At 31.1% G+C, this 12796-nt stretch overlaps 1 protein-coding gene across 1 annotated transcript; it reads left to right on the top strand.

Annotated features, from left to right (window-relative positions):
* The first annotated feature begins 2092 nt into the window (after nt 1–2092).
* Nucleotides 2093–5528, top strand: LOC122586178 (cytochrome P450 CYP72A219-like). Its single transcript, XM_043758284.1, has 5 exons — nt 2093–2445; nt 2753–2973; nt 4201–4445; nt 4556–4940; nt 5030–5528. Exons 1-5 carry the CDS (start codon nt 2172–2174, stop codon nt 5456–5458), a joined length of 1554 nt encoding a protein of 517 aa, XP_043614219.1. The 5' UTR covers nt 2093–2171; the 3' UTR covers nt 5459–5528.
* The last annotated feature ends 7268 nt before the right edge of the window (nt 5529–12796 follow it).

The raw sequence follows: 12796 nt of genomic DNA on the forward strand, positions 1-12796 counted from the left end.
GACGGCGGTGGAGAAGGCGGTCTAGTGGTGTCGGTGATGGTACTATTGGTAGTGGGGATGGTGTCAAGTGGTGTAAATTGATGTAATTGTGATGGTGGAAAATTTAAAAGATAGGGGCTTAAAGTGTTAATTATTAAAATAAAGGTTTAGAGTGTAAATAATAACTCATTAATGGCAATACATAAAAAGTCAAAGGTAATTCTGATAATTCAAACTTCAAAGGTAGAATTACATAAAATAAAAATATGTCATCTCTCTATATAACTAACAGAGGATAATTTTTTGCTTAGTTGTCAATTATGAGATAATGACATGTAAGATTTTTCATGATGTGTCATTTTTTCATTAATTTTCTAATTTTAAGAATCATATGTCATTTAAATTATTCATATTCATTTATCTTAATCATCATCATTAATTAATAATTAAAAAATTAAAAAGTAAAAAATAAAACAATAAAAGTCGGCTGCAACATGGTAAGTAAAGATAGTTAGCTAGAGAGGTAAAGATTTATAAACAACTTCATTTAATATTTAATATTACGAGTAATAGATATTCATTTCGTTATATTACTTTTTATATATGTGTATGTACGTTTATCATATGAAGTAAATAAATGCATTTTTTTTTGTCACTTCAATTGAAGCTAAATTTTTATTTTGTAATTTGATACTCAAAATATTTTCACTTAAAGTTAAAAAGATATTATATTTTTTTTTATATACATATTAAAATTAATCTTTAATATTATTTTAGATTCATTTTTTTTATATAAAGATACATCTTATATTTATGTTACCGTATATCGTACGGGTTTAATTTAGTTTCTTTTATAAGGAGTAAAGATTAGCCTTATTATCTAGCCTTTAAGAAAAACCAACTGATTGGATCAGTGGTTGGAGCTCATGCCTCTGGAAACAGAGGTCATGGGTTCGATCCTCATGCCCAGCAAGGCTGGAGGACCTTTTCTACCTATGGTAGAACCTGGAAGCAGCCTCTCTACCTTTGGTAGGGGTAAGGCTGTCTACATATCAACCTCCCCCATACACCGTCGAAGACGGTATTGAGACCCATAACCCATAAAAGACGGCATTAAGAGTTACTTCCTTACTTTTACTATCTAGCCTTTAAGAATTCTGTAAGGGCTTAAATATTTTGTTTTTGTTTTTCTTTTTAATTTTAATTTCTCCACCAATCAGTAACATAATGGAATAAAACGGGTGGTGGCTTAAATATTGCTCACGAGGGAACAGTAAAGGGCTGCCACACTATAATTTTCTGACGATGGCTTGGAAAGAAGTCAAGAACCATACTTGTATATAATCAATTTTATACATTATTCTTTTTTGCCGGTTTTTATACATTTTAATTAGCTCCTAATTCCATGTTTCGTAACAAATCTTCTAAAATGCTTATATAAATACCAAATAATCAATAGACACAAAAGTTCTACGAGAGTTTTTCAATGATGGCTTTGGATCCAGGAGACCTGGGTTCGAATCTGTAGAGAGCCGAGTTTTCCCCCAATTAATTTAATTGGGGGTTTCTCCCCCCATCTGGTATATTAGATGTATCGGAGTGGGTAACATTCTGGCCTGGAAAACTCCTAACTAAGGGTAACCCAACGATCGTTCAAAAAAAAAGAAATGTTATTTATTAACAAATAATCATATAAAATTATATATAATTTAGTTAATAGAAGTTGGTTATTGATTAATTCTCTTAAATAGGTAAGGAGAAAAGTCAGTGAACAGTGAACATACTATAAAAACTAACAAAAAAAGTTAAAAATATTAACTAGTTTTAGTATTTTTTTTTATGTTTTGTTCATTTTTTTTATGTCAAATATCTTCCAATAATTTAGTAAAAGACCGCAGTGTTCCATAGATTTTACATCCCATTATTATGCTTTGACGAAACTGAAATTTCCGCCAACCTTCATAATGTGTATTTTGGGTTTAAATTGGATACAGTAATCGACATGTTTCATAATTTGTATCTTGGGTTTAAGTGTGTGAATATGGAGGACTTGCCATGACCAATACAGAAAATATGTGGATCAGATCAACAACTATTCAAACCATAAGGTTGCCAAATGAAAACTAATCATCTATAAATATCCATCATTACATGTTTCAAAAGACTAAACTTTTTTGTACTACACACGAGCTATGGAAACAACAACTGTTTATGGTGTTCTAGGATTAGCAGCAATCTTGGTGTTATGCATATGGAGAATATTGAACTGGTTATGGTTCAAACCGAAGAAGATCGAGAGGTATCTAAGAGACCAAGGCCTCAAAGGTAGCCCTTATAAGTTCATGTATGGAGACTTGAAAGAGTTGGCGCGGATGATGACCGAAACCAAGTCCAAACCCATGAGTCTAACTCATGATATCGCACCTCGCGTCATGCCCTTTTATCATAAATCCCTCACCACTTATGGTATGTAACAGGATACTGTTTACTGAATTTTGCTAAAAATGTGATTTAAATGGGCGCGGGCGCATGTTATGATTTTTATATATGCACATTTCTTGATTTCTAGACGAGCTATTTTTGTTAAATCTTTGATGATGAAAATCACCAAATTTGATGGTTTCGAGAAACATTTGGGTTTGTACACTAAAAACTCGAAAGCAGAGATACCTCTTCGATTTAGGCCCCAAAAGAGAGCAAATGATTGATGCTTGGAGGGTTTTTTTTATAACTTTTTTATATTTGAATGTTGTCTTGATTATTTGATTTATAGGTAAAAATTGTTTTACATGGATCGGATTAAAACCTGTGGTACACATATCAGAACCAACTATGATCAAAGAAGTCTTGGCTAATTATAACACATTTCAAAAGCCAAGCGGAGGTAATCCATTAGAAAAGTTGATAGCAAAAGGATTAGTGGATGTCGAAGCTGAACAATGGGTTAAACACAGAAAAATCATCAATCCTGCGTTTCATGTGGAGAAGCTCAAGGTTTTACAGTATTGTTTATCATTTATATCTATATACTATCTATACTATATTAGTATATTATAAAACAAAAACTCTCTAGATTTTCAACATTGAATTTAAATTTTCAATATTGATTTTAATTACTTTCTCAAAATGTCCCTCCGATCTATTCTATATTTAACTAAAATAACTATAATACCATTTATCTCTCTTCAAATTGCAACCAATCATTTTTGTTCTCTCCCCTCCATAAATCATTTATTCCTCCAATTCATTCAAAATTTTTTATCTCAAAAACCGTACATCGATAAATTATAAAATTATATGAGTGTTCTTAAAATTTCATGCTCTTTCATTAGAGATGTCATTCGATATACTTTCGACGAATTTTTAAATCTGAGGTGGAACCCATACGGCTAAGGCATTTGACTATCATACTATATGACATATCAACTCTTAGGGGGGAGGGAGTGGTCACCCATCTTCCCCCATCACTAACCAATCAAAATTATTCACCTCAATTTTCCCCAATCTTCCCCCACTTTCCCTAAATCATTGGCGGCACTTTCCTTCATCTTCCTCCAATCTCCACCTCATCATTTTCTTTTCATTTACTTTTAATACATCAAATCTAAAACTATATAAAAATAAAACATATACATACATATATAAATATAAATAATAATAAACAAAATGAAAGTAGAGGGGTTGAAATGTAATTAATAGAAAATTACAAACTGTATATATGCATAAACTTTAGGGACTGAAGTGTAATTAAAATAAATTAAAAAATTAAAAAAAATAAACAGATCGAGATCTCACTTCTCAGATGCTTCATCTTCTTCAATTGATGATACATGCATATATACTGTATGTATATATATTTTGCTTCCTCCATCACTAAAAAAAAAAAGATTAAGATGGTCCCCATTTTCTATCCACCAATCACAGTCTCCCTCCCTCTCTCTTCCTTCCTTTCTCTCTCTTCTCTTCCCCCTTCGGAGTTCTTCCCCCCATTTTTCCTTCTCTCTCTTGTGGTGAACCGCCGGCGGCGGTGTGCCCGCGCGGCCCCGTTTTCCCGCTCCTCCTTCCACGCGACCACTCCCTCCCATCTTATAACCTATCACACTCTATGACCTAGCTATCACCCCACCATCTCACCGTGACAACGCGCGGGTATATTTTAATGTGTTATAAACTGGAAACCATTATTTGGACATGTTAATGAATTTTAATTCCTTTTCACAGCATATGGTACCAGCATTTTCTATAAGTTGCAATGAGATGATTGAAAAATTAGGAAAAAGAGTAAAGAAAGGAAGCTCATGTGAAGTAGATGTGTGGCCTTATCTTCAAAATTTTACAGCTGATGTAATTTCACGTACAGCCTTTGGCAGTAGTTTTGAGGAAGGAAGAAAAATATTTGAACTTCAAAGAGAACAAGCAGAGCTAGTTATGAAGGCTGCAAATTCATTTTACATCCCAGGAACAAGGTGTTCACTAGCAACATTCTTAATTAATTTTAAAAACTCAAAGCTAATTAAGTAATAATAAAATTTTAACTATGGAGTACAACTTTTAACTTGTAATATGATAATTTTAGATATTTGCCGACAAAAAACAACAAGAGGATGAAAGAGATCGACCGAGAAGTGAAAAGTTTAATCAAGAACATAATTAATAAGCGAGTTGTGGCGATGAAAGTCGGGGAAGCTAGCAATGATGACCTTCTTGGAATACTTCTAGATTCTAATCACAAGGAAATCGAAGAACATGGGAATAGCAATTCTGGATTAAGCATAGATGAAGTAATTGAAGAATGCAAACTTTTTTACTTTGCAGGACAAGAGACTACAGGGAATATGCTTGTTTGGACTATGATTTTGTTAAGTCAAAATACTCATTGGCAGACACGTGCAAGGGAGGAGGTTTTACATGTCTTTGGAGATAAAGAACCAGATATTGATGGCCTCAATCATCTAAAAGTTGTAAGTATTTATTCTACTAGCTAAAAAGTTATAATATCTTGATGAATATGCTCAAGTTCTAATTTGCTTTGATTTGTTTCATCTTGTAGATCAACATTATTTTCAATGAGGTTCTTAGACTATATCCTGCAGCGGTATTACTAAGACGAATGACACAACAAGAAACCAAATTAGGCAAAAACTTAACTTTACCGCAAGGAGTCATCATCCAACTAAATGCATTAATTTTACACCATGACAAAGACACGTGGGGTGAAGATGCAAATGAGTTTAATCCTGAAAGATTTGCTCAAGGTATTTCAAAGGTGACTAAGGGTCCAGCATCATATCTTCCGTTTGGTGGTGGCCCTCGTATATGTGTTGGGCAGAATTTTGCTCTGTTGGAAGCGAAATTGGCTCTTTCAACGATTCTACAACGTTTCTCTTTTCAGCTATCTCCATCATACTCGCATGCTCCGACTAGTATACTTACTCTACAACCTCAGTTTGGTGCACATTTGATTCTACACGGACTTTAGGGAATTTAATTATCTCTTGTTTTAGTTGATTTTTATCTGGATTAATGGTATAAAATAAAAAGTTCAATTCTATTAGTGGTAACATGTTACTATATATATATATACAACTAATAAGACTTTAAAATTATAATAGTAATTTAGTATATCGTTTTTATTGTTGATAATGAGATAAATATTTGATTTTTCTTCTTTTAGGCATTTATCCCGATTTTATAGTATGATAAATTTAAGGATAGTTACTTGAAATGAATAAATTTTGGTTGCAACATTTGTATGTGAATGATTATAAGTACCAAGTGAAGTTAATATTTTTTCTAAATTTGGGAAGTTTTAATATTAAAGTTTTAAACTTAATTAATTCCTTTTAAATATATTTACCTTTATTTATATAAACTTTTGTTTTATTTAATACTTTTAAACATATGCTTTGTGCGCACATGTTTAAAAAACTTTTATAAATAAGATTTTTCAATAAATGTTTTATATAATGTGTCCTAATAAACTTTCATTCTTGGATATAACTGGTTAGTGTACCTGTGGATTGTCGCAAAATACGTTTTTTACACGACAAAATTTTGGACCCAAATTTATGTCAAATATAACCCAAAATTTAAAAAAGACAACTAACAATATATCAATAACAATAAAAAATATATATATATATATAAAAAGAATAATAAGATGTATAAAACCATAAACAATAACTATATTAATGTTTTAAATGTTACATGAACGTAGATGTAACGATGATTAAAGTTTTTATACATTAAAAACATTTGTATGTATATAACGGATGAAAACAATCAAAACCAAATGTTTAAAAGTAAATTGTAACTGTGTGAAAGTTGTTTGATTAAAAAATGAGAACTCAGAAGTTTGGTGTTGATAAAATGAAAACATAAACTTTGAGTGGGGCAAAAGTTAGAAGACAAAAACTTTAAGGGGTTGAAACAAAAATTTTGTAAGAATTATCATCTAGTATAAAAATTTATACATTTCATATATAAAGAACTTGTAAATTTATATAGATAAAAGCTAAAACTAAAATAAGTCCATAATTAAGCTCTGAAATAAGCTAATTAGCCGAACAACCCTTTAATGTATAGCAACAGAAGAAAAGGTCAAAAGAAAAAGTATACGCATGACGTTAGTGTCTTAATACTCCCCAAATGAACACTCGGTTCTAAAGATTAGTATATGTGATTTGATAACCGTGTGATTAAAAAACAATTTTGATTTTGCATATTTAAAGGCATTGAAAGGTAATACAAACTAGCCCAGAAGTTAGGCTAGGTAAAACCTGAAGATAACACCTTAACAAACAAAACCAAGGCTGTTAAGAGTAACTTTAAATTATTATTTCATTTTACTGTTCACATTACTATAGTTATTCGTCTCAAAATAACTGAATTCTTAGAACGCTATTTTTTTCATCAATTACAGTTATTCTGTTTGTGGACAATGATAATGAAACGGATGTTGTATTTATCAAAGTTTTGGGTGAGATGGGAAGCTTACTAAGTTGCTTTCCCTATAGACCTACATGCATCTTTTCATTCAAATGGGCCATGACAGTAAAAAGCCCAATCCCACAGAAGTTATTGGTATGGATTGGGCCCCATTAACAGTACCAAATGAAGGTGTAAATTAGACCAAACAATATTGTACATGTATTTCACTTAATCAATGATGGTTTCATGACTTACATCGACTTCCTCACAATCAATGATGGCTGGTTTTGCACTCTTGGGGCACGTTTAGTTGGAAAAGAAAAAAAAAGTAAATTACACTTTTTGTCTTGAAGTTGGCACGTTTTTCACTTTTCGTCTTTTAAGTGAAAAAATTACAATTTTAACCTTAAAGTTGGCAGATTTTTTCAATCATCGTCCCTCGCCAAACGTCGTTAAGTTTCAGCCGTTAAATCGGACACGTGCAAAACACGTGAGGGACTGAAACTGCAAAAAATGACAAGTTCAGGGACGAAAGCTGAAATTTACTTTTCTGTTGTCATCATCTTCATCTTTTCCGACTGACTTTCGTCAAAAAAACTTAGAATACCGATATCTCATTCGTTTCTTCGAATTAGACCACGAAACCACCACCAAACTTCTCAAAATTAATTTCCGCACGAATCCTAACAAAAAAAAAATCTTAAAATGCCGATATTTCATGAAATGTAAATGAAAAGCATCGTAAATGAAATTGTAACCAAGACCCAGTTGACCAAAAAACTCAACAAACTAGCATGGAACTTGTACGAACTGACAACTTTGAGTGCGAATAACTTATAACCGAAACGAGATCCAATGAATCGGTTGTCACACCCGAATTCTTTGTACCTCAATCTACTAATCTAACTATTGTAACAACTTAATAACTTTAACGATTGATCAGTAAACTATATCGAAAACCTTACGATGAAACTAACATCTAACTAAATCGCCAAAAATGAAAGGTAACGAATCGCTATGAAACTTAACACAATACTAGATGAATCAATAGTAAACTTGTAACAACTTTTAGAATGAGATTTCGACGTAAGGATTTCACAAACAACGGATTTAAAGTTTCTATACAAAATATAAAACAAGAGCTATAATCAACCAAATGACGAACTGTAAATTGCTTTGAACTTCTATTACATAAACTAAGAATCAGGTGACAATGATCTGAAATATTTGAGTTACCGGGGCTTGTCAGGCCTCCTGGTCCTTTTGTCCCTCTTTGCTCCCTCTTTATATATATTTCTAATTTTTTGAACTTATGTCTTTGCCTCATTGATAAAAACCGAACCCACATGAAGGTCTCTCCCCATTTTGTACTTTTCTTTTTGGTGCAGAGCTTATGGAATAATAAATGAGACATATCATTGGTGTCTTAATGAGGAGTACAAACACCTAATCCAACATGGGCTTATTTAAAACAAAAATATTGCATTCTTGGAACAAGCTAAATCGTACAGAAATATTGTTCAAAATCCATGTTATGGGTATTTTGAGTTTTCCGGCAAGTATTGAATCTGAAATCTTTTTGTTAGGATTCATGCGGAAATTAACTTTGAGAAGTTTGGTGGAGGTTTCGTGGTCTAATTCGAAGAAACGAGTGAGATATCGACATTTTAAGTTTTCCGGCAAATTTTCCGACAAAAGTCAGCTGGAGAAGATGAAGATGATGACAACAAAAAATTAAATTTCAGTTTTCGTCCCTGAACTTGTCCTTTTTTGCAGTTTCAGTCCCTCACGTGTGTTGCACGTGTCCGACTTAACGGCTGAAACTTAACGACGTTTGGCGAGGGACGATGATTGAAAAAATCTGCCAACTTTAAGGTCAAAATTGTAATTTTTTCACTTAAGAGACGAAAAGTGAAAAACGTGTTAACTTTAGGGACGAAAAGTATAATTTATGATACTCTATGTTTTTTATTTTTGTTAAACAAAAAACTCTATCAAAATCATAACTAAACATTGTATTCCATTTTTTTATGAAAAATTAAAACACTTTTTTTAAAATTATTTCTCACTTTTCATTTTTCATTTTTTCCTAATTTTAGAAACCTCAAATTATATTAACTTTCTACGTCCTTACCCCTCGCATCATGTCACCCCTCGCCCCGCCCCGCCCCCACCCTACCCCAATAACCCACTTAACCAAGTAAATTAGAACATGTACTCTGATATGGAAAATGAAGATGCATTTTCTAGTTTTGAACATGTTTTTTCAAAATTTTCATTTGTTTTGTAAGAATGAAAAACTCCTTCCATTTTTTAAAAAAATTAAAAATGAAAAACTAAAAACTATTTTCCGTAACTAAACGCGCTTTTTGGTTTTTATAATTTCATGGATATGGTAATGAGTTGAATATACATGTGGTTGTGGGGTAGTCAAAGAATATTTAAAAATAATGTAAAAAATAGATAAATAACTCTCGATATCATCTTTTATATGAGTTTAATGGGTCATAATACCATTAATGATGTTGTGTAAGGGGTAAGAATCGGACTTTTGCCTTTTGCTTTTTAACAACAACGATGACTACTTGATCAAAACCTTGTGTTGTTTTCATGTAAATGTACTTTCATATTTGATATTTCGTATTATTTTTGCTTAGTAGTTAACTTTAACTAGAATAAGTCGTCTAGGAATTGACGCTTTAAGTTGTTTGTTGTAGAGGTAATTGTACTCTTGTAATCTTGTTGTCTTTCTTATCGTTTAGTTGTTGAAGTTTCGCAATTTGTCTTGACAAAAGTGTAGCAAAATGAAAGCCCTATTGCTACTTATTCCTCGTCGAACTTGGACAATAGGTATGAAGAGTTCTATTAGTATTATTCAGTAACCAGTATATGCGATTTTATTAGGTTTTGTTTTATGATATTTAACTAATTTTACCTTTTTTTTTAATGTTCGTTTTTTATCAGAGTCTGTTCATCCCATGTGTGGTCTCTAAACCCACCGGGCAGGATGTCATCGCGGTAGTTCACAGAGAAAACCCTCAAATAGATTGTCAAACGACACGACATCTACGACATTAAATATTGCCAGTTGGGGGTAAGACATGCGTTCCCTTAGATTCGAACCCTAATTGCCGAAAGAACAAGTCTTCATTGGAGATCTCAGATACGTCTAATTAAAATATCAAAAATTTAGGATTGTAGTTATAAAATCGTATGCTTATGGTATAGGAACTTATTATTTTATTCCTTTCACAATGTATACTTTGAGAAACTTTAAGAGAAATATTAAGTTTAGAAATAAAACTAAAGTATTTTAGAAAAAAATGTTTATAGACTTCTGGTTTTTCTGTTTCTTATTCAACATCTAAAAAATAGGGATAAAGATTCTCTAAAGTTAGATTAACTTTATAGGTAAAGTTGAGGGAATCTTGACCTTTGAATTAAAATCAAAAGTTAAGATTTAAAGTTGATTTTTCAATCTTGATCATTGATTTTAATCCAATGATCAAAATCACTTAACTTTTTCAATCTTGAACATTGATTTTAATCCAATGGTCAAAATCACTTAACTTTATTGAACTTTATAGGATCTCAATCCAAAAAATAGAATCCAATCAACAACCTCATAAGTTGGAGAACATACTAAGACCATCCACACTCCCAACCTACATCAACCCAACCTTTAATAAAAAATTAGTTTCTCTCTCTTCCACCTAAATAACTCAACCTAACTCAACCTTTTACCCATATTCACAACTCAACTTATATTATTTTTTAAACTAAATTAATATGATTTATGCTAGAAAATATGGGATTTGAAAGAATTTATAGATTAGAACTGAGATGGTGATATGAATATAAGTTATGTCTATACATTCTTTATAGACCAAAATTGACTCTTTTTATAAATAAAAAAAAAAACTATATAACATAAAAAAAAAATTAAAAAAAAAGAATTTTTTTTCAAGAATATTTTGAACCAATGTAACAATAAAAAGTGTCATAAAATTATATTTCAAGAATAAAATTTTTTTGTTTTTAACAAAATTTATGTCAAAATATTCGTAAAGAAAAAATAGAAAATATCAAGTTTTTATATTTTTATAAAGTATTATAAAATGAAAGATTTAAAAGAAAAACCAATAAGGTTTATAAATAAATCTAAACTAAGCATAGAGTGACAAGTGGCAAAACTTGGGTGACTCCCTTAAGTCATGCCACCAATCAAGTTGTTATTTTATATGACTTTTTTATTTTTTTAAAAATATTTTGAGTGACTCACCTCCCTTTTAGGGATGTGGGTGGTTTAACACATACAACAATATCATAGCTAAAGCCTAAAGCTCATTATGTAAGTCTATTTTAAAAAATAAAAAAAGTTTTCTGATCAATCCTTCTAATTAAAAAGCTCCTAGTTTTTATAGATCGTAATTTATTAATTCTTTTTTATTATCTAATCTTTTGATTTTATCATGTGTGTAATGATGGTGTTATTAGAAAGATAATTACGAAGAAATTTTAAGAAGATACTCGTATATCATTAATCAAATTTAAGCCGAGAATTAAACCTCCAGTAAAACCTGGTTAACCAGACTATATATGAAACATTTCTCATTTGATGACCTTTGTGACATATGTCAGCACTTTCGCTCCTCTCACAGTGTCACCTCCCTTCTCACTAAATGACAACTCTAACATACGTCAGCACTTACGCTATCTCACCACTATTCTATCCTTTCTATATTATAACGTTCTCTTCTATTTATTATTTGTTGTTTTCTTTTTGGAAAATGATATATACGAAAGACTTTACCTAAGCTTAGGTACTGTCATTTTAAAATAAATTATAAATTAAACATTTGAATTTGATAAACATACATAGCCCCTGAATTTTACATACCCCCTTTGAATTTTACATAATCTCTCCCTGCTTTACCTAATTAAGATAGGTACTGCATGCTTTACCTAATCTTTCCCCTCTTTTCTTTTTATAACTATTTTACTTCTAAATGAAGAAAGAAACTGCTCAAAATTGTATTCTGTAGTTTTAAACCCTAATACTTCGACAGTGTATGAAGAAAATTAAGATATAGACATACTTTACCTCTCGCTAAGTATAGATGTTGCTTTCATTTTCTACCTAAATGGTAACAAAGACCCACCAACCTTTACATGTCAATTGCTTATATTTAATTTTATATTTGATCATAGAAATATCCTTACATATTTTTCAGAGAAATTACATTAGATAAACTCAAAATTAAGTACGTTCCTGTTTAAAGACATACTTTTATTTAAGGATGAGCATAGTGTCCGCGCATTGCGGCGGTGGTAGAGATGAAGGGCGGTGGTGGAGATCGAAGGAGGCGATGGAGAAGGAGGGTGACGACGGAGAGTGATAAAAGGTCGATAAAAGTGTGTTATGATTAGAGAGAATGGGGGAAAAGGGGTATATAAAAGTTTTATATTTAAATAGGGGTATTTAAGATAAAAAAATATCAAGGGATATTATGGAAATACTGAAAAAAAATATTTAATTTCTAAAAATAAATAGCCAATATGGTAATTTATAGATATAGATTATAGAAGCTATAGTTAATTTAGTGCATTTGCACATATTCTTGTTTAAGGATATGTCATTGGACAAGCGTTGTTGTACATAGCCTAACTAATCATTTACAATATATCTAATACATAAAAAACCAAACATTAGACATACCGACATCCTCAATACAAAAATCATTTATTGTTATTCGTTATCAAAATAATGAATAATCTTATAGCAAACCACTAACAACTTACAAGTCTAATTTAGTGATGTTGGTTCGTTAGTTATCAAAACATATAACGACAGAACGGTAATGGATAAGAAAACCGTTGTGATTGT

The sequence above is a fragment of the Erigeron canadensis genome, chromosome 1 (assembly GCF_010389155.1).
Source record: "Erigeron canadensis isolate Cc75 chromosome 1, C_canadensis_v1, whole genome shotgun sequence".
NCBI classification, from domain to species: Eukaryota; Viridiplantae; Streptophyta; class Magnoliopsida; order Asterales; family Asteraceae; genus Erigeron; species Erigeron canadensis.